The sequence below is a fragment of the Crotalus tigris genome, unplaced genomic scaffold (assembly GCF_016545835.1).
Source record: "Crotalus tigris isolate CLP2741 ecotype Arizona unplaced genomic scaffold, ASM1654583v1 scf7180000017549.6302385, whole genome shotgun sequence".
NCBI lineage: Eukaryota > Metazoa > Chordata > Lepidosauria > Squamata > Viperidae > Crotalus > Crotalus tigris.
In genome coordinates this window covers 4149908-4175291 of record NW_024096467.1, presented here as the reverse complement: position 1 = coordinate 4175291, position 25384 = coordinate 4149908, and the positions used below count along the sequence as shown (strand labels likewise).

Here is a 25384-nt window from a genome sequence, read left to right as displayed (position 1 = left end):
AGAGCATCTTGCTGCCTGCCAAAACCAGGCAGGCTGGGGGCTGGATGGCATTGTGCAGGTAACATTGACTCTCACATTGCTCATGGCATCCCCTCCCCCAAAGCCCACCAAGCCAGATATGTGAAGTAGGAGAGGACCATGTGCTGCCCAGTTCCAGGCGATGATGCATTTCTTCATTCCTCACGAAGGGTGACACCACCCCCGCCGCGTTTCTTGCCTGTTTTTCTCCCTCCCTCAACTCAAATCTTTTCCCACCCCTCTGTTCTTAGGAAGGAAGGAAGGAAGGAAGGAAGGAAGGAAGGAAGGAAGGAAGGAAGGAAGGAAGGAAGGAGAGAGAGGGTCTGAGGGAAGTCCTGCCCTGCTGACCTTTCACCATCCCCTTGCCCCCTCCTCCTGGCCTATTCTGGGGGTCTCCCATCCTATTGCTAAGGAAGCTTTGGATAGAGAGCCAGGTCTCCTCCCATGAAGAGGGAGTCGGCCTCCCTCTGACTTTGCCCTCATATCCATCCTGAGCAACCTGGCTAAGGACAGCAAGCACAGCAGAAGCAGCCTTGAGGTAAGTGCAGCTGGGCACCCCCTTTGGGGTAGTGGGGCTGGGCTTGGTGCTATGGGTGCTTGAGGGCCGGGCTGGGCATTTGACCTCTGCTACCCAGGGCTCTGGGAAGTCCACGGCACCATCCAGCCCCCCTCGCATGGCCTGAGAGGAACAGTGAGGCTCTTACAGTGGACCATGCCTTGGCGCTTGCCCCGGTCCCACCCCCTTCTGCCAGAGACTCTCAGATCTGTACCACTTCCGCCGAGACCCCCACAGACACCCTTGTCGTGAATGATGTAGAGCTGGCCATGCCCACCCAGTAGGCTACACCCACTCCAGCCATGCCCACCCTGGCCACACCTGCCCGCCCCCCAAGAACAACCGCAATGCTGATGCAGCCCTCAATGAAATTGAGTTTGACACCCCTGTTCTAGGATCTCAGCAGATCTCTTGAGACTCTCCATAAAATATACAGCAGTACTGGGTTATGCTCTAGTTTTGAAGATCCTGTAATCCCATCTAGAAAACAATGGAATTGGATGAAAGACAAAAATATTTATACAGCACTGCACTTACTATATATTATTGGGAAAATATTATTTCCCAATATTATTACTTCCAAGTTCCCATGCTCATGTTACTGGGCTTATATTTGATTCGATAAATTTCTTAGAGTTTAATTAACAATACTAATAACAATAACTAACAAGAATAATGCATTCTTTACTCTCTGCTGCTATTAGCAGCAATTTGAATTGAGATACTATTATGATGTTGTTTGAAATGGAAATGACTTAGAGTTACTTTAGACTTTTAGAATTATATTTGCTAGCTGATCCTTAATCTATATTAATTCGTAAATTAATTTCTCACAAGTCCAAAGGAAAAAAGAATTATAAGTTCAGCTATTTATCTCCACAGGCCCATTAACAGAATTAATATGCATATTTAATAATTACTACCCAGGACCTAAAAAATGACTATATTACATTACAGATTATGCCCATCTTTCTAGTTTGGAAACCTTTAATTGTTTTCTATTATTTCTAACATATATTCTAATTAGTTTAATGGTTAATAATTTAAAGTAAAAAAATGAGCATTGTTTGCAGATATCCTCAATCAACTTAAGAGTTCAAAACGCCGAGGAAGAAAAGATAATTAAGGAAGGATATCAATGGAAAGCACCAACAGCTTTATTTTGTGGGATGAGATGTTTACTTCTGCTTAGCAGAATTATTATTTTTTCCCTGTTGTAGACTAAGCAATTGCAAAGCAAAATGGCATCAGCCATACGCTAGAAGTAACAGAAGTGTGCTATTCCTTAGGGCAGAGACTGAAGCTGTTGAAGCCAGGGGTAAAAAGATTAAAAGCATCTACAGGGAGGCAAACAAGTATGTGTTATGACATCATGCAAATGCCACATTTACACCAGATGTGAAAGCAACACCCGTGATAATGATCTCACAATATGTGTGAAGTTGAGTGAGATCACAGCAGTTTGTTGCTGGAGGTCTATCTTTGAAATGTGAAAGAATAGGAAAGGGGAGGGGTTTCTCCCTCTGCACCCTTCTCTCTTCCTCATAACTAGTAATGCTAGTTATGAGAGATAGTTTTGTTTAGTGCTTAAGGAACCAGTCTAGAAACCAGAATATTGTGAGTTCCAGTCCCGCCTTAGACATGAAAGCTGATCGGGTAACTTTGGGCCAATCACCAAGAGACTGTGAGTTCTAGTCCCGCCTTAGGCATGAAAGCCAACTGGATGACTTTGGGCCAATCACCAGGAGACTGTGAGTTCTAATCCTGCCTTAGGTATGAAAGTCAGCTCGGCAGCTTTGGGCCAGTCACTCTCTCTCAGCCCAACCCAGTTCATAGGGTTGTTGTTGTGGGGGGAAAAAAAAGGGAGCATTACTAGCTATGTTCACTGCCTTCAGTTACTTATATAAATAATAAGTGTAGGATTTTAAAAACATAGAAATGCCTTAAGGCAGACATGTCAAACTCGCGACATCGTGTGATGTCGCGTGACGTATCGGAACTTTTCCCCCATTGCCGGCAATGGGGTGGGCGCGGTTTCCTCATGATGCGTCTGGCCCATGGGCCAGCAGTTTGACACCCCTGCCATAAGGCCTGGCACAAATGTTGGTACCCACAAGCTGGAGGGATGGCAAATTTAGCACCACATACTTTAAAAAGGGGCATAGGCACACCCACCAAATTTAGCAGAGATCCTTCCCTATGCCTGCTTTTCTTTCTTTGGAGGCCTCAAGAGAAAGAAGCAGATGTTTGGCTCTACCATACACCAAAAATTAAAGGAAAAGCAGAAAGAGACAGTGTCTGATAAAGTTTGGAGAGGGGAACAGAAAGAAGAAACAGAAAAGGCTGAGGTGGGTTATAAGAACTGTCGAAATGTAGCCCTGATTTCCTGGAGGGAGGGGGTGCACTCCAGAGGAGCAAGAGATATCACAGTATGTGTGGAAGAAAGAGGGTGAAGACAACTTCTCCTTAATAGTTCCCTCAAGTTTTATGGTGCAGAAGTAGTAATGGTAGTAAAGAGTGCTTTAGTTTGGCAAGATTCCTGTCTATAAGTGCGGAATAATAAAGGAAATTGCTTAGAAGAACCTCAAAGTGTCTTTCTTGGTTTTTGGAGCTTGACAGGATACCATTGAAGAGGAGGTGATTTTAACCATTATTGTCTAAAACATTTCTCATTGCAACTTGCTAAAGGTTTTGCAGATTTCTGCATTTGGTTGTTACGGTCAGAGCAAGGATGAGCCTGTAAGAGGTGCTAAGAAAAAGCCATCACTAAGCATCAAAACCAAGTTACAATTATGTGGTATCCTGTGGCAATGCAGACTCTGGTCTCCAGATTCTATCTGTGATGGATGTAAGTTCCTTCTTATCACCCAGTGAAGAAGATGACAATAAACTCTCTGCTGCGTGGTTACAATTATCTTATTCAGATGAAACATTTATGTGGTTTTACACATTACTTGATTACCAGGAGGCAGGAATTGCAAGAATGTATACTGAAATATACATTCTGGGTAGCTAAATCCTGAAACCTCCCTTGGATTTGCAAAATGGGTAAAAGTTCTATCTCTCTAATTTGAGAGCTCATATCAAAAGATGCATACTACCGCGGGATAAATTTTAAGTTTCTCTTGTCATAGTTTCTAAGAAAAGACACAGGGACTCCGAGGACTTCAGAAAGATTTGAAATATGCCTCCCAAACATCTTTTAGTTCTTGACCATGGTCTATAAAATCCAAGAAAGAAAATTTTGGACTTTTGCAGAAGTAACGCTTTGCAGTAACACTTACCGGAATGTGGTTTCTGGAGGCAGGTTCTCAATTACATAAGTTGTGACTTTACCCACAGACAAAGTACTATCTCCCAGTTCAATATTGTAAGATACAATCTCAGACCCATTATTGCACGGTTCCTCCCAGTTCAATACAAGGCATACAACAGGCATTGGACAGACATCCAGGTGCTCATCCTCTGACACATAGAGGGTGGTCACAGCCTCAGGTACAGACGCTGGGGCTCTGCAGGATACCAGGTCACTGTATGATCCCGCTCCTGCCTGGTTTATTGCCTGGAAAATAAATAGGTTGTATTTCATTATTCCACAAACTAGCTACGCATTCGAATGTCAGAACTATAGAGGGACAAAGGTTTAGATCAGGGATCCCTAACTCGGGCTGTGGCATGCCAGCAACCGGGCCAACCAAACAAGCGAAGCCCCATCTGTGGGATGCAGGCAGCATGCAAAACCAGACCCCCTCCAGTCCCTGGTGCCCAAAAGATTGATAGCCGCTGGTCTAGCTCACATATATCCATTACTACAGGTAATCTTCAACTTACGGACACAATTGAGCCCAACATTTCTGTTGCTAAGAGAGACAATAGTTAAGTGAATTTTGCCCCGTTTTATGACCTTTCTTACCACAGTGGTTAAGTGAATCCCTGCAGTTATTAAATTAGGAACACGGTTGTTAAGTGAATCTGGCTTCCCCATTGACTTTGCTTGTCAGAAGGCTGCAAAGGGTAATCACATGATCCTGGGACACTGCAACCGTCATAAATATGAAACAATTGTCTGAACGTAAAGCATATGACCATGAGGATGGTGCAACGGTCATAAGTGTGAAAACTGGTCATAAGTCAGTTTTTTTTCAATGCTGATGTAATGTTGGATGATCACTAAACAAATTGTTGTAAGTTGAGGACTACCTGTACTTGTGAAGTAGCTCCACCATTTTGCAGCACCCAGAGATGCCCTCAAATGTTAAGGTCACCTAATGCATTCAATCTTCAAATAAATCAACTTATTTCCCCACATTTATGTAAGCAGTTGAGAACGTGAGTTTGTTCATCATAACATAATTTTCTTTGATTACTCACTGGAATGAAAGCTCCTTCCAACTATTCCCTAGCTCTGCTTTGTTTCTCCACAAATGTTACTCTTTACAGTAAGGTGATGAGGACAGCAGAAATTTATACCCTCATCTTTTTTTATATCTAATCCTAAGTGAATTTGTCAGGACTTACCTGTAATCTAGAGAAATAATGTGCTGCCGCTGAAAGTTGGTGGATTTCAAAGGAGTTGGCTGTGCCAGTATACACCAGTTCTAAATTCTCCTTGTCTTCTCCCCACTCCAGTCTGTATTCTGAGATGTCAGCACCAAAACTCTCAGGACTCTGCAAAATGAACAGAAGTTTGGGTCATATCTGAGTCTCAAGAGATGTTTTTCTATCTTTTCTGCTTTATATGCAAAACTGGGCAATCCGTATTTGAGTCACATCGATCATCAAGGCCTCCTCTTTAGTGCAGAGGGTTAACTGTCAAGAGAAAAAAATCTCAAAGAGAAAAAATCAGCAGGAGAAGCAGAACTGCGGTCAATTCATTGAACTGTAACTGAATTTTTAACATGCCCAGGATTGGTTGAGAGTGACCTTTGATAAAGATACGTTGTGATTGAAGGAACCAATTTGAGCAAAGAAAAGAAGAAACAGGGGAGACATGATAGCAGTATTCCAGCATCTGAGGGGCTGCCACAAGGAAGAGGGGGTCAGGTTGTTCACCAGAGCACCAGAGGGAAGGACAAGAAACAATAGCTGGAAACTGATCAAAGAGAGAAGCAACCTGGAATTAAGGAGAAACTTCCTGACAGTGAGGACAATCAATCAGTGGAATAGCTTGCCTCCAGAAATCGTGGGCGTTCCATCACTGGAAGTTTTAAAGAAGAGACTAGACAATCACCTATCTGAGATGGTATAGGTTCTCCTCCTTGAGCAGGGAGCTGGAGTAGAAAACCTCCAAGGTCTCTTCCAGATTCTGTTCTGTTCTATTCTATTCTATTCTATTCTATTCTATTCTATTCTATTCTATTCTATTCTATTCTATTCTATTCTATTCATGTGATAAAAGGAGATTTACTGCTTATCTGCTAGTTTCTTAGTGAATGGAACAGTTAGGTATGCATTCAGCAAATCAGGTAGTCCTCAACTTACAATTGGCTGTTTAGTGACTGTTTGAAGTTATGATCGAGGCAAAAAGGGCACTTACAACCCATATTCAGTGAACCTGAGCTTCATTTCAGGCTAAAAATCCTACAAAACCAGAATGAATAGCTAGGGTTGATTACCCCTGCAGGGGATAAGAGCTCATCTACCCGATTGTCTGATTTTCTTCCAATCTTTCAGCGTACTTTTATTTGTGAACTTCTCTGCCTTGATAGCATTGGCGAAAGAGCTCAACAAAATGGAACCTTGCTTTGAGGGCAATTAGAAATATTTGGAGAAAACTGTTTAATAAAGGGCCTATTTAATGTAAAACATCTCAAATGATGGATCAGAAAACAACCAATGGCTCTTTCTGGGCAAAACTTTCTTCTTGAATTCTACAGACAAACCCTGAACTCTCAACAGCCCACATGATCAGAAAATAGCTACCGAACGTGGATTATTATCATTAAAAGACTGATGCCAATCCATTTCAACTTTCCAAAAGGATATTTTTTTAATATATTTTTTCTGAAAATGCAACCATATTAGAATCTCACCCATCAGCCCTAGGTGTGGCTTTCCATCTTCTAAAAAGCTTCCCTGCCATTGGCTGTATGCATTCACAATCACTTAAATATGAGCCAGCAGTGTGCTGTAGCTGCTAAAAAGCCAACAGAGTGCTAGTGCTAAGTGGCAAAACAGGTTCAAAAATGGGGCTGTCTTAACTGCCTTGCTTAGCAGTGGAAGTTTTGGGCTGAGCTGTGGTTGTTGAGAACCATCTGTAAATACAATGGATAGTTTAATATAGTGATTCCACCAATTCATTCTTTCTCTATAGGGAGCCCTAATCTCAGTTCATTTCAATGGAGGTTTGATAGAAGTCCATAAAATCATATTCTCTTACCTCCCAACTCACAAGTACACTTGAATCTGAAAGGAAGGTAAGGTAAGGTGCTTTGCACTGCCCTGGAGGTCCAGCCACAGTGGAGATTTTTGCAGCTTCAGAGTAAGTCCCATACTAAAGGAAAAACAGGAAAAATCATGCACACACTGCCTATAGCAGAACAATTTACAGCATGATAATTTGTTCTTCTCCACCTTGATGTTCTTCAGATGGACTATGAATTGTAATCACATCAAGAAGTTTATAGGAATTTATGTATGATAAATAAATATGTATTTATTTGATTCTTGAGTAGGGAAAAAGCCCATTGCAGAAACCACCCAAAAATTCATATAGAGTAATGAATGTGGTCTATTTCCAAGCACTTTTCTAATAAACAATATTGTATTTCTACAATTTCAGACACACAACTCTCCCCTCTTCTATTTCAATATTTCATCACTGGGCTAGTTTTTTATTACAATGGAAGATGTTCCACTCCCTCCACAGTGGATATTCCTCAAATTGAGAATTCCTGGAGAATTCATCCCTTCATTACCAGCATTTATGATGGCCCCATTGCAGGCAAATTAACACTGGCTACCTATTATGTGAACTTAAATGGACTCCAGAAGATGGTAGAGGACAGGAAGACCTGGAGGAACATTGTCCATGGGGTCGCGATGGGTTGGACACGACTTCGCAATTAACAACAACAACCTATTATGTAAGATTGGGGAAGGCAAACTTTTTAAAGAAACAGATCCACAAGGACCCTCTTCAAATATTGTGTTGCTTTTATATGCAATATTTTGGAGTGAGCTTCCTTACCCCTCCATCATTCAAAGCCCTCACTCTGAACTGATAGGTTGTTCCAGGCAGGAGATTGCTGATGGTACATTCAAGATCTGGACCGTGATAAACCTCTGAAACCACCTCTTCAGGCCCAGTCATTTCTATGCTGTATGCTGAGATATGACCGCTACTTTCTGATACAGGGGGAGCATCTGGAAAGAGATGTTGAGACAATTATTATAATGGTAATGAAGTTGTTACTATTACTTAGCTAAAATTACACTCTCCATTTTCTAAATTGTGGGTGTGCCAACACTGGACATTTTTAAAGAAGAGATTGGACAGCCATTTGTCTGAAATGGTATAGGGTTTCCTGCTTGAGCAGGGGGTTGGACTAGAAGACCTTGAAGGTCCCTTCCGACACTTTTATTCTGTTATCTTTGGCACTGACAAAATTACTATCGGTCAATTGCAAAAGATAGTTTTACCCAAAACGGGCTTACATCCTGTGACTTTCATATATAAATTTTGAAGAATGATTTATTTATTCAGCATATGGCATATCATACACGGACTAGCAATACATATTAATATTTAACACCTAGATTAGTAAAACACAATAAAATATAAATAAATGTGAAAAAGATCTATGTTCAAATACCAATGTCTAGGCCAGACATGTCAAACTCAAGGTCCACAGGTTGCATACAGATCTGGCCCATGGGCCTCTCTGGAGACAGCGAGAGACTGGCCCCTGCTGCCCCGACCCACCCCACCCTAGCTGGGTGCCCCCAGACACCTCACACAGGAGGTGGCGAGCACGTGAGGGCTGGCAGAGACCAGCAACAGCCCGCTGGCCCCTTGGCCACCCACTGGCAAATGCACCCAGGGATCCTGCAGCCTGCATAGCGCAGATGGGTCTGAACGCCGTGGCTGCCGAACCAGCCCTTCAAGCGGCAGGTGGAGGCAGAGGTGCAGGGGTGGAGGCATGTGAACTGGCCTGCCAGACATGCTGGGCAGCCAGCTGGCCACCTACCCTGCTGAGCTGCAGCAGCACGGGCAAGCAAAGATGGATGGTGGATATGAGCACCGTGGCTACTGGGCTGTCCCTCCAAGTGTCAAGCAGAGGCAGAGTCATGGAGGGTGGAGGCACATGATCAGGTCCACCAGATGCCTCACCCACCCACCCACACCATCCCAGTCGCAATGGGCATGGGCAAGCAAAGATGTATGGTAGGGCTATGTTGAGGTAGCTAGCCAGTTACTGTCATGCCATGGCCCCTGCCCGCTAATTCCCGATGTCAAAATTCATCCTCCAGCTCCACTGCACACGCAGGATGAGCCTCGCACCTGCTGTCACACCCCCAATGGCCCTGGCAAACAGGAAGGGTGGATAGCCCTTCATCCCCAAGAGGAAGCCAGGACTCCTCTCCTTTCCCTTCCCTTCCTGAGCCCAGCCCAGCCCAGCCCCAGAGCTGCCCCATGTGTGTCTGGGCTCCCCTGGAAAGCAGTTCCAGTCTGGGTCATGGAGTCTCGGCACCCTGGAAGCTTGAGGGCCAGCCCGTGTGTCTACTCCCCAACTGCCCAGGGCCCTGGGAAGCCCATGCCACTGTCCAGGGGGACCTTCATATGGTCTGAGAAGGACAGCAAGGCCACTCCAGTGGACCAGGTTCTAGTGCCTGCCCCAGTTTTGTCCCTCTGCCAGAGATTCCCGGATCTCCTCCACAGCCCCATCCTGCCCCCCAGAGACACTCCCCAATATAAGCGATGTCGAGCCAGCCATGCCCACCCAGCTACACCCAACCATTTGGCTGCGCCCATCCAGCCATCTTCCCTCCTCCTGAGAACAATCACAATGCTGATATGGCCACCAATGAAATCACGTTTGACACCTCTGGTCTAGGCCATCTATCCATTGAAGCACAGCATAGTTTATATGAAAAAAATTGGACCCCTGACTGGTATGTGCCTTCAGCTTACAGCTGCTCACAATGTGATCTACGGTTTGACAGGGGACCCCGCAGTCACCCTGAGGGGAGGATACCATGCCCCATTGAAGAAGGGAATGATTTTAAAAGCCTAATAACTTACCCCACTGCAACTGTATTTCTTTATGCTTTGGTTTCCCAAGCACTCTGGGTGGTTGACACTGGTCTGGAGCAATGCTTAGCGTACGAACAAGTAAACTTTCAGAACACTAGAAAAAGACAAAAAACATGTAAGATACAGAGCTATCTAGCTCTAGTCCAAATTCACTTATTTTAAATTCATAACAGTTATAGTCTATTTTACTTCAGCTATAAGGCACCAATTTTCTGGGTTCCCCTAAATCATGAAAGAGCCACAAAAGACAACTTTGCACCATTTACTATGCTAAAATGGGACTGGATAACTTGCAGTTTGGTCTGTTACATGAATACAGCCTCTATGCATTTGCCTTCTACATGGGAAAACAGAGTTGGCATTTGACACTTCAGAAAGAATGGAAAAATGAAAATGCACATCAGAAATAAAATATGCTTCAGGAAATTCATAGTACTTCAGGAAACTAAAGTGGCTAAATGTCTATGGAGATTCTCAATCATGCAGGTCATAGTTATCCCTAAGATACTTTTTCACAAGGCAACTGGACTTTCTTATTTTTCTTTGAAGATGTTTTGCTTCTCGTCCAAGAAGCTTCAGAGAGCTGAAAAATCTTCTTGGATGAGAAGTGAAACATCTTCAAAGAAAAACAAGAAAGTCCAATTGCCTTGTGAAAAAGCACCTTTGAGCTAAAATGGCTAACTGTTCACCCAACTTTACTAGCAAATGTGTTTCATGTTTTTAAGAGATCAAACCATACATATGGTTTGATATAGGTCAGAAGTTAAGTCAGTACGAACTCAGTCTGAAATCTGTGTTAGTGAACTTTAAGGGATGAATTATAGCACAGTCTTGTGAAAATATAGTATTTTTTTAAAGAGGAACCTTCTGTTATTAATACCAAATTACTACTAGGTTAACCCTTCCTCTCTTTATATAACCTTAATCATTGCTGGAACTGCCATTGCTAAGCAACATTGTCCTTTATGATAATGTTGCTTAGCAATGGAAATTCCAGTCTCAATTACTGTCATTAAGTGAAGACTACTTGTAACATAACACAGCCTAAAAGAGCAGCTGAAAATATACACATCGCAATAACCCACAAGCCCACAGCCACACTCTGCCAGGAATTACCCAGAACCAAAGACAAGCTACAGAAGGATGAAAGAAACAATGTCATCTACAAAATCAACTCTATGTTGCAACCAATTCTATGTGGGACAAACATCACGTCAATTAAAAACCAGGGTCCACAAACACCGGCTGGCAATCAAACGCCACAATCCCAAATCGTTAATCTCTACCCACAATGACACCAAACAGCACCAGTTTGATTGGAGCAACACAACAATCATCGGCCACACTACCACCCGCCATGCTCGTGAGTTCATTGAAGGCTGACAGTCCACAAGCAATTCTACCAACAGACACATTGACCTACAACCAGCCTATGAACCCCTCAGATTCCAGATTAACTGCACAGCAAACTGCACAACCAACAGCACTGATCTTCAACCAACCCACACAAGCCCCCCTCTCACCAGCAATTCACCTCCCAGTAACTCTGACCTGATGTAACCTCCCCATCACAAGACTTACTGATGATTCGTACCTGACCCATCACAAGACCCATCACAGACCCTCACTCAACACACCCACACCTGAAGCCCTTATCAACAGAAGAACACAGACACTCCCCTAAACTTCCCTGAAGATGTTACCTTAGCCTGGTAACGAACCATTCAGAAACCAACCCACAAGCTCATACACATCACAGTCAGCATAACCATTTGAAGTATGACAATATGAATACTACATTCAAAACTTTATAGAAAAATATTACAGGTTAATGACTCAGAACACCTACTTAGCAAAAAATAAAATACCAGATCAGCTCTACAAAAGTTGGAAAGTATGGCAGAATGGACAGAAAGAAAACGGTACCCTTTGCTGTTCATCTATTTCTTACCTGACTGTGTCCACCAGTGCTAATACAGCATGCCCGGAGCTTGTACAAAGTGCCTGGCTTCAAGTGTGCACACGTATATTCGGTAGCAGGTCCTCTATATGCAACTTCCCATTGATTTGCTGTAAGGTTAATTAGACTTGCTTAGGCAAATGATAAACAACTGTTAAGATATCATCTAGATTTCATTCAAGTCCCTGCCTTTGCAGTGATTTATGGCAATAGCTCCTTCATGGGAAGAAATGGCCTATGACATTTTCAACCAGGTCTTTCCCATTCAGTCAGGCCCTTTCATTAGTTGAAAGCTGGATTTGCTTAATTGCTGAATTTGTATTTGCTTAAAAAAAAAGGCACCATTCTGGTTTTGGCGAGACCAACATTTCAATTAATTATGAGAGTTGACCAAAAAACCCCATCTTAATCTAAATAAAAATGAATCCTATTTTGAAAATAATTCAACATTGCTAACGATATTTTTCATTTTGCAAAGCAAAGTTAAGTGCACATTTAAGTAAATACATCATTTTGCAATTAAAAAAACAAACAAACTTAGATTTACCTGGAATCTTATCAGTCCTATATAATTTTAATAGGCAAGTATAATTAAATATGACAGTTCAGAAAGTAATATTAACTTTTAAAAATTTGGTTACCACATCTGGACTACAGATTTCAATTTTTTTCCATTTTGAATTATTTACCATTTTAATTTAATGATAAATTAAATTGAGGATGGTGAAGAATCACTTTCGTCAAATAAATTCAACTGACAAATTTCCAGTTACTTGATACAAAGGTTTTGAGAGCAGTGACACTTTTCTTACCTGGCTCCATGCAGTTATATTTTCTTATGAACTTCATGGATAATTAAAGATACCAGACTATTTATGAATCAAATTTACCTTCACAGCTTCCTTCTGAAACTTCTAACAGATAATTTAGGATTTCTGAACCACCGTTGTCCTGAGGAGGCTCTGTCAAAAAAAAAAAAAAAAAGGATTGGAGAGGAAAAGAAATAATAAGCAACTTATAAAAATAGGAAAAAATTCTTTTCAGTGGTGATTAGATGCAGAATCTATCTTTTAGTCAGTTGGCACAAGATTACCTCCAGTATGGTTGTTAGTCTATGTCCTTGTTTGACGAGAGTTAGAACTGATAAAAGTTTGTAAGTATAAAGGTTCCAACTCCATAGCTTTTTCAGCAGACCAAAAAATTTTGTAACAGGCCTTTCCTCTTTCCCTCAATTTTCTGAACTTATTTCCCTCTGATTTGCCAAATGAAATCCACAGGAAGTAGATGACAGTTTTTTTTTTTAAAAAAAAAACATGAATACATCTGCATATGCTTAAATGAAGTCTTTCTTGCTGGTGCAGATAGCAGAACACTTTCCTCTTAAATGTTCTTTGTCACTTGTTTATTTTGTCATGATTTGTTATATTTTGTTTCTGGAGCAACATTCATTTGTTATGACATTCTATAATTGTGTATAGTACATTCAGAAGTTTGGTTTAGTGATTAAGGCACCTGACTAGAAAACAGAAGACTGTTACGAGTTCTAGTCCCGCTTTAGGTATGAAAGTCAGCTGGGTGACTTTGGGCAATTATCAGTAGACTATGAGTTCTAGTCTTGCCTTAGGCACGCAAGCTGGCTGAGTGGCTTTGGGCCAATTGGCAGGAGATTGTTAGTTTTAGTTCTGCCTTAGGCATGCAAGCCAGCTGGGTGACTTTGTGCCAGTCACTCTCTCTCAACCCATCTCAAGTATTGTTATTGTTATGGGGAAAACAGGAGAAGGAAGGACTATTAGATATTATTTCCGCCTTGAGTTATTTATAACAATAGGCAGAATGAAAAAGTAACTAAATAAATAAGGCAGCATTTGAAAAAACATAAGCAAACCATTTTCTTTTCAGCATCAGTTCAGAGAATCAATACTCGATGTCAGTTCTCTGCAGGCATACACTACACGTGTGGCTGGCAAGAGTGCAATATATTACAACAAAACAGCACCAGTCCCCTCTACAGCAATGTCATGCATGTTAAATCAGTTCTTCTTGTGCTTTTAAGATACAGAGATGTACTCTTACCCCATTTCACACTGAAGCCATGAGATGTTACAGGCCCTTTAACAATGGGCCTGGAGGGAGGTCCTGGTCTGTCTGGGCTTGTGGTACAGACCATGACATCACTAGGACTACTTTTCCCTTCTACATTGGAGACAACCAGCTGGAATAAAAAAAAAAGATCTTTTGTGAGTCTGTCTACATGTTGTGTGGCACAGTATAGTTATTTGCCAAAGTGCTCTGTAAAAGTTTACCCGATTACATTTTAGTCATTTTACCAAAATAAATAAACAGTCGCTGTAACTAGACTTTTCATTCTGAATCCACAATCACCTCTTATGTCTTGTTCCTATGTTTATTTGATTGTGGATACATCAGGATATATTTCACAGTAATTGGAGAATTTTTGCAAGTACAAATTCAGCAGTCCAGAGAAAAAAAACCAGGCTGCCCCCTTGTGGCACCTTATTAAAATTGCATATAAAATTGAACATTGAAAACATGTGACATGAGATTGTTGTTTAAAAGTAAACAAGATATATAAATTTCTGCATGCACTTCCTTGAGAGATAAAACAATGCTGTTGTAACTTGGAACATTTACTAATCGAATGGTTGTAACCTGAGGACTACCCATAACCTCTTTCCAATAATAAACATGCACGATATGGCAGTTCAAACTCTTGTGCTGAACAGGACAATGAAAATAAAAATAAAAGAAATTTACCCTGAATTTATATTGTGTGCTTCTCTTAAGATTCTTCACAGTACAGGTTCGGTCTTCTCCAGTGTACCTTGGATGAAATGCATTATCCTAAAGGGCAAATGAAGTTACCAGTTAAAGAGTAACAGCAAGCAAAAATAAATTCAGGAATATCACCCATAGTGTTATGCACCAGGCAATAAACCACTCCAACTGGGGCATGAAATATTTGTCCTTCTATTGTAAAATTTGCCATTATTTGCAAATTAATTCTCTGCCTTTGAATTTTGCTATGTTCTGGTTTAGTTGTCTTTGGCCTCAGAACCTAATCTTCCTTCTTTAATTAAGAGCTGAGAAGGAATTTTGGTTATTTGTTGCCAAATCATAGTACGGTAACTTACTATAGTTTTTTTTTTTTTAATGAAAATTTAAGATTGAGAACCATAAATGAAAGCTTGACATTCCCAAACACCACCCTTACCTGAAATTTCTGGGCTGGTTTTATCCTAAATCATTACCATTCAAAAAAAAAAAAAGAATTTAAATCCCCATTGCATTCCATTTGTAATAATAGTTTCAAAGGCCCTTCAATGTTTTTACTTTGATAAAATGGCTCCCTCTTGTGTCAAAAAGAAAAACCACAACACACTTAGTAGTAGGATGTTACTCATGTTGAGGAATGTTCTTCTTTTAATAACATCCTATCTGTCCATCATGTACGTGCTGGCAAAAACCCGGGAGCTTTGCCAAAGCAATAAAGTAAGGTAGAACATTTTTGGAAGGGAGCAACGTGATAGCTATGCAATATTCTTTCTTTATGTATCAACAGTTTGAGTCGTTGTGCTAGCATGTATGGAAATCAGATTGAAATATGGCACTGCTCCCCAACGCAGGATAAAATGTTGGGGCAAAATGCCAACAATATATGTAAAACCAAGTTTTTAGATGGGTGTAGCAATTTCCCTTTGAGTGCAACTGAAAAAGTTGCCAAGAACAAATGTCTCCTAGGAGCCACCTTAAGATGGACAGATCAGGAACCCTTTATACACTCTATCAGATATTTAAAAGGCCTTTCAGATACTTAAGGACTTCTCTGACTCATTTATCGCAATAAGCTGTTAGGGTAGGGGAAAAACCCAAAGGACCCCTTAGGTCTCTCACAGGAAATTGAGGAGATGACATTACATTCCTTTGGGTGCATTAGTGTTACAGAAGCACATTGTGCAAACTCTACAGAAACAAAATGCATCGGCTGCCCACACAAGAAAATAAAATGTCTGTTGGTACACCACAAGGTCCAGTAGAAACTAAGGACAGTTGAGAATGTTTAGAATTGGCTATTGGCTCAGCTTCATTTATGGATTTAGAGCAGAGATGGGGAACTACGACCCCTTCATGACTTGTGGACTTCAACTCCCAGAATTCCATGCTGGCTCAGGAATTCTCAGGCATAATTCCCCACTCCTGATTTAGAGCATGGGACAGAATTATTATGGCCACCCTGTAATGCTAGCTTTCTATGAAGGCCAAGCAAAATGTGGGGCATTATAAAAATGAGGGGTCACTGGTGTTCTCTGAACTTGTTTTCTTGCAGATGTTTCAGTGAGAACAATTAATCAGTGGAATGGCTTGCCTCCACAAGTTGTGCATGCTCCATCACTGGAGATTTTAAAGAAGAGACTAGATAACCATTTGTCTGAAATGGTATAGGGTTTCCTGCCTGAGCAGGGGGTTGGACTTGAAGACCTCAAAGGTCCCTTCCAACTCTGTTATTCTGTTGTGTTATTTTGGATTTCAAAACTTACATTATCTTCCTCCTGAATCTCCAAGGTGTACGTAATCACTTCTTCTGATGTGCAACCTTCTGCTTTATTCCATTGCAGTGTGATCCACGTTACTCCAGCACGGACCAGTCTTGGTGCTGAAGGGATCTGAGGGATGTTTCCTGAAGTGTAGCATACAACTTCTTGGCTAAAGCCACTATAGAGTGAGGGAGGGGGGAGAGAGATGGGGAAGAGAGAAAGGATGGTCCTTGGTAAAAGTTTGGAATTACACTGTGTGGAAGTGCAGTGGGTCTATTATTTTAATTGCCCTTTCTTTGTTTGCTAGACATGTGTTATGTGCACGCTAAATTCCATTCTCTCTCTCAAAAAGAACTCCATTGTTTCATAACATAAGCTTCTCCATCTTTAAGCAGAGATTACACTATTGATTCTCAGCTATACTTATCAGATTAGAGACAATATTTATTTATTTATTTATTTATGAGACTTATATACCGCTTTAAGTGCGAGCACTCTCTAAGCGGTGTACACCAGTAAGCAATGTATATATATATTTACATTGCCCCCAACAATCTGGGTCCTCATTTTACCTACCCCGTAAGGATGGAAGGCTGAGTCAACCTCGAGCCGGTGAGATTTGAACCGCTGACCTGCTGAACACAGTCAGCTAAAGTGGCCTGCAGGTGATTTTACTTTGTATCCTGGAGATTAGTTTTGATTTCTATCTGAGATCCAAAAGACAGACATTTCCCCATTCGTTGATCATTACTGATTTCTATATTCTATATGTTCTAAATTATAATTAGATACAGTACAAGAGCTGGATATTTTTGACAGCCTTTCTGTCTGGCACTATTTTTATCAAGATTCTGCTTTCCACTATTTAAATACTTCCTGGAAGTTGGATTGGGTTGTGCTTCTCTTTATAATCCTTGTTTATGCCTATTTGATGCTCTTTCATACCAGGCTTTGATGTGTATCCATTTGCATTTCTGCTTTAAGCAAGCTAGTCCAAACTCTCTCTGAAATGAAAAATCCGTCCCCTGAAACAATACTGAATGGCATCTGGTTGGCCTCTGTGAGAAACAGGATGCTGGAATAAAAGGATCTTTTGTGCTCTCCAGCAAAGCTTTTCTTTCTTAACCAAGTTTGGCCTTTAGAAACAGCATGACTGATGGCTGAAGCATGTTATCAATCAGGCGCCAGGACTTACCTTATGCCTATATCGTTCTGAGCTGCTAATCGGAATGTGTAACCCACAGCAGGACACAGCTTTGTCACCTTGTAATGTTTTTGGTTCCCAAAGTAACATTCTCTGAAAACATTACTCCTTTTTCCCTGAAAGACAAAGGTGTGAGTTCTATGAGCTTGTTCTTTTAATTTCTTCCCCCCCCCCTCAAAGCAAAGAGCATTTTCTTCTGACTGGACATAAACAGTTCATTGCTTACTCATCTTCACAATAAGATGCACTCTTCCTGGACATTTCCACTCAGCTATTAATCTCGCCTTTCTATCCTTTGTAACAGTTTTTAACCACAAGAATATCTGCACAATGATTCTCCAGGGGCAAGGCAGGTGAACACGATGGAAAACAGAAGTGATATCCAGATGCCCAATGGCGTCATGAAAAAATTATTCGAAGGGAAGAGAACCAATCACTGTGAGAGGTGTGTCGCTGAATAATTTCTCCAATTGTTTCTAAAGAATGAGGGAAGGAAGTTTGGCAAGGGGCGCAGGCATCTTGGCTTTATCAGGAACCAAGAAAGACACGTTGAGGTCCTTCAAGCAACTTCCCTTTATTGTTCCTCATCTATAGACAGAAATCATGCCAAACTAAAACAGAATACTTCTACCACTCAACATCTACTGAGAACTACTAGGAAGGAGCCAGCTTAACTCTCTTACTCTCACACAAACTATGTAATGTTTGCTGTGTTTTAATCCTCTGGAATACATTCCCTTCCTCCATCATAGAAGGTGAAAAAGTTCCTAGGAACCAGGAACACCAATAAATCCCACCAAAGGGAAACTGCAACTCAAGAGGAAATGCAGCAAAACTATCTAGCCTTTGAAGTATGCTCAGATGCAATCAGAAGTTACCGTAATTGATTCAGCTTTGGCCAAATTTTGACCTAAAAGGGGCCTTTGGGTGTCATATATCTTTATAGTCCAATATTGCAAAAAGCATTATGTCAAACATAATGTTAGGTACCATTAGAATTACAGTGGTGGAGATTTCATTCCACAGGCACAAATTCATTGGATGTTACAGTTATCCCAATTGATGACCATGGATGTGGGAACTAAGGTCATCGAAGGATAAGAACTTAGATTCAAGGAAACTGGAGATGGTTTTGGTATTCCTTCACTCCATTTTTCCATTCCCTCTCAGTATTTTTGCAACTGGTCCTTCCAAGAAACATTAAGAAATATTTGTGGCCAGATTTTATTCGCTTAATGGTTTTCTCCCAGATTGCAACATTTTCTGCAACCACCAAAGAATAGGGTTTGAAAGAAAATGCTACTCCTCCAAAAAATTTGATCTCTTGCAATGGACAATTAGGACTATTGTCAAGTTTAAGTGACTCAGAACTTGTTCCAATAGGCTAGCATTTTATATGCAAAAGCATCTATAGAAACATTCTGAATAACCTTTGGATGCTGCTGCTCAGTTATTCAGATTCTAAGATGATCTTTCACATATGTTCAGAAATTTACTATCAAATTTGACATTTTCATGTTCCCAATTGGAGCCTTTTCAATTGTTTCACAAGGTATCATTTTTCATATCCCACTGCCAATGACAGCAGAGGTTGGCTGACATTTCTAATTAATGTAGGCATTAATTGCTTGGAAACTTTTGCATTCTCAAGCAAGCTGCAGTTTTGAGCAAGAACCAAAAGCAAATGGTCCATCTGACTTATTGATTTCTTAGAATCCTAAGTTATTTCTCATTTTTTTCCTCCAATTTCATTGTCCGATATAAACAGAATGCTTTTACAAAGGGCTGCCCCCTCTTTTCTACAGAGGAGAAGAAACACTAATGCTAATGTACAAAAGTCAGGCAAATCCGTTCTCCTACGTTCCTAAATTTCACAATACTTATTATTGTCTTAAGGTCAGCAGCCCTGGGACAAGCCTACTCGCTCTATGAAAATATATCAGTTGTGCTTTGACACTGCTGGAGAAAAACAGAGCAATTCTCCAGAGTTTATACAAACCAAAGCATCTGTTGATGAAACAGAGTACTGTACTAATTCACTTCTCTCTCACGTTTATCCTCATGTTGCCTGGATATATTTCCTGGGCAAGATTATCTGTAATTGTGTATACAAGATATATTTAGAATTACGGAGCCCGACTTCCAGTTTGCCATCACGGCCACTGGAAGGTGAGCTCCATCTTCCGCATTCGGTTTCACTCCGCTGGGGGACCCTGGAAAGGGTCAAGATAAACCCTGTAGGGGTGACAAGCAAGGAGGGGACCCCGGCTTGATTGCAGGAAGGTGGTAGCCCTTCCGCTTGATCCAGGGCAGCCCTCCAAACCGACGGACGAAAGACTGGCCATAGAAATATGGCTCGTCACTAGGCTGCAGACAGCCAAAGTCAAACTTATCACCAGGCACTTCTTAAGTAGCATGGATGAGACTGGGTGAGATCTGAACCTCTCTTCAATCCTAAGTATTTTCTTTTCCTATAAAAGCTGCCAAAGTATCTTCCCCCCTGTGAGGAGAGAGGGAAGGGAAGTTCTATCCCACCCTCTAAGAATAGCGGGAGTTAAAATGCTGAAAGAATAACCTTAATCTAACTGGATTTATATACTTCTAAAATTTGGGGACCAAAAGATTTCTTATCTTTACTGAAGACTTTGGTTTTTATTTACAAAAAAGACATAAAATTGGAAAAAGGATTATAAAAATTTTGGACTTAAAAAATCTTAAAGGGCATTGGTGACATCTTGTGGCCAAGTTTGATATTACAACTTGTTATTGCCTAAAGGAAACTTGGCTTGAAGCCCAAACTACAGATAAGACTTTTTCAACCTTGACAAATATCAGCTGTGAGAAACTCAGCTGTGTTCTATACTCAGTTATAAAATTATTTTCATCCTCTAGCTTTAAAGCCCTCAGTTTAACACACCATTAAGAGAATATGGATGAAGACCGGAACAGATTCTTTTTATGTTGAAAGCAATACATGAAAACATTATTTCAGCTTGTGATGAAATAAGATGCTACAGAAAAGAACAAGATGTCAGCCTAGATATGAACCCAAATTTTGACTATAATTAATTAAAGAATCAACTACGGAGAAGATAACAGAAGAAGTGGAACAATTAAATACTATGATAGAGGATTCAACTGACCAACAAATACAGTCAATGGAAAATCCAGAAAAGGGACTGACAAGACTGAAAATAGAAAAGACTTTCTATATAAACCGGAAGAAACTTGAGCAAGAAGAAGAACAGGACTTCCGGTTTGTCACACACCCGCCATGGACAGTTGGGAGACTTGCTCTCTCTCCCCCGTTTAGTTTCACATTGCTGGGGGGCCCTGAAAAGGCTGAAAGTTGCCCCAAAGAGGCGACCAGCAAGGAGGGGCTTTCTCTGGATCCTGGGAGAGCAGTAACTCTTCCGTCAGACCAGATGATCCCTCCAAACTAGCGAACGAAAGGACCGGCTATAGAAATATGGCTCATCCCTAGGCTGCAAACAGCTGAAGTCACACTACCATCTGGCAACTTCAAAGCAGCATGGACAGGACTGGGTGAGGTTTGCCTCTCTTATATCCTAACTACTTAATTATCTGCATAAACTGCTAAAGTACTTTCCCCCCTGTGGTGAGGGAAGGGGGATTCTAGCCCTCCCTCCAGAAACAGCAGCTATCAACCGCTTGGGAGTTTAAAACGTTGGAAAAATACTGAGATCTTAATTGGAATCCTATTTCCTAAAATTGGTGGATTATAAGATTTGCAGCTTTCTGCTCTCTCTATATATATTTCTTCCTTGATTTTTATTCTAATTACTATTGAAGGTTTGGGGTTTTCCCCCCTTAAAATAGAGTGAAAAAAAAACCCTAAAAAGATCCAACTAACTCTAAGATGTAACCTGCTATTCTCTAAGAGACTTGTTGACAGCTTTGAAAATAGACAAGATAAAAAATAACCTTGAAACACCATCTGCAAAATTCAGCTCAGCTCCCTATTTGGTGGACTTTCTTTTGTCAGTTTCTTTCTCTTGAGTTTAATATATTACAATGGAAGGAGAACAGGAAAGGATTTCTTCTACAGAGGAAGTACAGGAACAAATTCTTTGTATGTTAAAAGCGATGAGCCAAACTCTACGTATGCAAGCTCTCGATATACAAACTCAATCTATGACTTCAATTAAAGAATTATCTATACAGAATTTTATAGAGAAAGTGAAACAACCAAATGTTATGACAAAAGACTTAGATCAGTGGTTCTCAACCTTTTTAATGCCGCGACCCCCAACTGGTCGTAAGTTGAGGACTACTCAACTGGTGCAGCACCGTTTGCAGAATGGGACTTTTGGCGGGCTCAGCAGGGCAGAGACAGCCTGGACAATTCCTATTGGCTCTTGAAAGCCAATAGAATTAGACTCTATTCAAGAGAGTCTATTCTATTGGCTTTCAAAAGCCAATAGAATAAAAGGGAGTAGCACAGCTAAGGAAAAGGGGGAAAAAATGGCGGACTGCGTTGTTTGGCGACCCCCGTGAAATGGTCGTTCGACCCCAAATAGAGTCCCGACCCACAGGTTGAGAACCACTGACTTAGATACTCAACAAATACAGACAATAGAAAACACAAAAAAGAAATTGATGATAAGAGAACAAGGAAAGGACGTTTCTTATAAACCAGAAGGAATTTGAAGATAAACAAGAAAAACAGATGAAAGAGAAGATAAATACTTTGAGATAACTGCATCGAACTGGAAAAATAAAGAGACTACTGGCTAAATCAAGTCCTCTTAAGAAAACATCAACTGGATGTTCTTATCAACATTAAACAATAGCCACAACAATACAAGGAGATTTTTTTGATGATTTAAAGTCAAAAATACGAAAAATGACCTGGCAGAGGAAAAAAGCTAGAATAAGATTGAAAAAAATTGGGGTTCTGATCTATATACGAGATCTAAAATAGAATATATCTAAATAGATAGAATATGTATTCTGAACATAAGACATTGTAACGATTTGAGATAAAGAAAATTTTGGTCATATAAAATCTAGAAATATGTTGAAATAAGAATACTATATTGTCATTAGATGGGTAAGATAGAGAGCAGAAGTTATATATAAGGTGTGTATTTTAAATATTAGAATGTATGAGTAATTGGGATAAAGGAATTGTGTTTAATTAAAATTTGGAAAAATTAAATATTAAATATAATCTGAACGTCTACAAATAATTAAGATTTGAATTTAAGATATTGTTATGAGTTGAGACAAACGTTAAGTAAAACTTAAAAGTATAAGTACTACTAATTAAATTTGTATATGGGTTTGTGATATAAATGTTGGTGGTTTATTTTTTATTTTTCTTTCTCTTTCTGGAAAGGAAGAAAGGAAGGAAGTGAAAGGAAGAAAAGAAAAAAAATTATTAGCTCCAAATGTGAGATAGGAGACTTAGAAATTGGGATCATTTAAAACCTGGAAATGATAAAGATTAAACGTTAAACTTAAATATCAAAGGCAAATTAAAGTTAAAAAAATTATTAGGTTATTGTCTAAAAGATAGAATATCAAATTAATTAAGATATGTATAGACTGAAGATTATTGATGAATATTGTTGTTGTTAATTGCGAAGTCGTGTCCGACCCATCGCGACCCCATGGACAACATTCCTCCAGGTCTTCCTGTCCTCTACCATCTTCTGGAGTCCATTTAAATTCACACCTACTGCGTCAGTGACTCCATCCAGCCATCTCATTCTCTGTCGTCCCCTTCTTCTATTGCCCTCAATCTTTCCCAGCATTAGGCTCTTCTCCAGTGAATCCTTCCTTCTCATTAGGTGGCCAAAGTACTTGAGTTTCAACTTCAGGATATGGCCTTCTAAAGAGCAGTCGGGGTTGATCTCTTCTAGGACCGACCGGTTTGAACGCCTTGCAGTCCAAGGGACTCGCAGGAGTCTTCTCCAGCACCACAGTTCAAAGGCCTCAATTCTTTTGCGCTCAGCCTTTCTTATGGTCCAACTTTCACAGCCATACATTGCAACTGGGAAAATCATGGCCTGGACTATGCGCACTTTTGTTGGCAGGGTGATGTCTTTGCTTTTTAGAATGCTGTCTAGATTTGTCATAGCTTTCCTCCCCAGGAGCAAGCGTCTTTTAATTTCTTGGCTGCAGTCCCCATCTGAGGTGATCTTGGAGCCCAGAAAAATAAAATCTGTCACTACCTTCATTTCTTCCCCATCTATTTGCCAGGAATTGAGAGGGCCGGATGCCATGATTTTGGTTTTCTTAATGTTGAGTTTCAAGCCAACTTTTGCACTCTCCTTTTTCACCCGTATCAAGAGGCTCTTTAGTTCCTCTTCACTTTCTGCCATTAGAGTGGTATCATCTGCATATCTTAGGTTGTTGATATTTCTCCCGGCAATCTTAATTCCAACTTTTGATTCATCTAGCCCTGCCTTTCTCATGATGTGCTCTGCATATAAGTTAAATAGGCAGGCGACAGTATACAGCCTTGCCAGACTCCTTTTCCAATTTTGAACCAATCAGTGGTTCCGTGTTCAGTTCTCACTGTTGCTTCTTGACCCTGCATATAGGTTTCTCAAGAGACAAATGAGATGGTCTGGTACTCCCATCTCTTTAAGAACTTGCCACAATTTGTTGTGATCCACACAATCAAAGGCTTTTGCATAGTCAATGAAGCAGAAGTAGATGTTTTTCTGGAACTCCCTAGCTTTCTCCATGATCCAGCGTATGTTGGCAATTTGATCTCTAGTTCCTCTGCCTCTTCGAAATCCTGCCTGTACTTCTGGTAGTTCTCGATCCACATACTGCTGGAGTCTAGCTTGTAGGATTTTAAGCATAACTTTACTAGCATGTGAAATGAGTGCAATGGTGCGATAGTTTGAACATTCTTTGGCATTGCCTTTCTTTGGAATTGGAATGTAAACTGACCTTTTCCAATCCTGTGGCCACTGTTGAGTTTTCCAAATTTGCTGGCAAATTGAGTGTAGCACTTTTACTGCATCTTCTTTTAAGATTTTGAATAGCTCAGCTGGAATACTGTCACCTCCACTAGCTTTGTTGTTGCTCAGATTTTCTAAGGCCCATTTCACTTCACATTCTAGGATGTCTGGTTCGAGGTCAGTGACCATCTCATTGTGGTTATCTGGGATGTTAAGCTCATTCTTGTATAGTTCTTCTGTGTAGTTTTGCCATCTCTTCTTAATCTCTTCTGCCTCTGTTAGGTCTCTGCCATTTTGGTCCTTTATCATGCCCATCTTTGCATGAAACGTTCCCTTCATATCTCCAATTTTCTTGAAGAGATCTCTGGTCCTCCCTGTTCTGTTGTTTTCTTCTATTTCTTTGCACTGTTCATTTAAGAAGGCATTCTTATCTCTTCTAGCTACTCTCTGGAATTCTGCATTCAATTGGGTGTATCTTTCTCTTTCTCCTTTGCCTTTCGCTTCCCTTCTTTCCTCAGCTATTTGCAAAGCTTCCTCAGACAGCCATTTTGCTTTCTTGCATTTCTTTTTCTTTGGGATGGTTTTAGTTGCTACCTCTTGTACAATGTTGCGAACTTCCATCCATAGTTCTTCAGGCACTCTGTCTATCAGATCCAGTTCCTTAAATCTATTTGTCACCTCTACTGTATATTCATCAGGAATATGATTTAGTTCATACCTGAGTGGCCTAGTGCTTTTCCCTACTTTTTTCAATTTAAGCCTAAATTTTGCAACGAGAAGCTCATGATCTGAGCCACAGTCAGCTCCTGGTCTTGTTTTTACTGACTGTATAGAGCTTCTCCATCTTTGGCTGCAGAGTACATAGTCAATCTGATTTCTATGTTGACCGTCTGGTG

At 40.6% G+C, this 25384-nt stretch overlaps 1 protein-coding gene across 8 annotated transcripts in view; it reads right to left on the bottom strand.

Annotated features, from left to right (window-relative positions):
* The window catches only part of FNDC3B (fibronectin type III domain containing 3B), a 369819-nt gene that overhangs the window by 54870 nt on the left and 289565 nt on the right, over positions 1 to 25384 (bottom strand). For all 8 annotated transcript variants that reach the window (XM_039338145.1, XM_039338154.1, XM_039338138.1 and 5 more), the window contains 11 exons: positions 17539 to 17663; positions 16347 to 16521; positions 14566 to 14652; positions 13864 to 14002; positions 12681 to 12752; positions 11782 to 11900; positions 9819 to 9924; positions 7764 to 7939; positions 6954 to 7067; positions 5093 to 5242; positions 3859 to 4136 (listed from right to left, as the gene is read on the bottom strand). In XM_039338145.1, the coding sequence (XP_039194079.1) occupies positions 3859 to 4136; positions 5093 to 5242; positions 6954 to 7067; positions 7764 to 7939; positions 9819 to 9924; positions 11782 to 11900; positions 12681 to 12752; positions 13864 to 14002; positions 14566 to 14652; positions 16347 to 16521; positions 17539 to 17663 (1541 nt within the window). The remainder of the gene's footprint in view (positions 1 to 3858; positions 4137 to 5092; positions 5243 to 6953; positions 7068 to 7763; positions 7940 to 9818; positions 9925 to 11781; positions 11901 to 12680; positions 12753 to 13863; positions 14003 to 14565; positions 14653 to 16346; positions 16522 to 17538; positions 17664 to 25384) is intronic.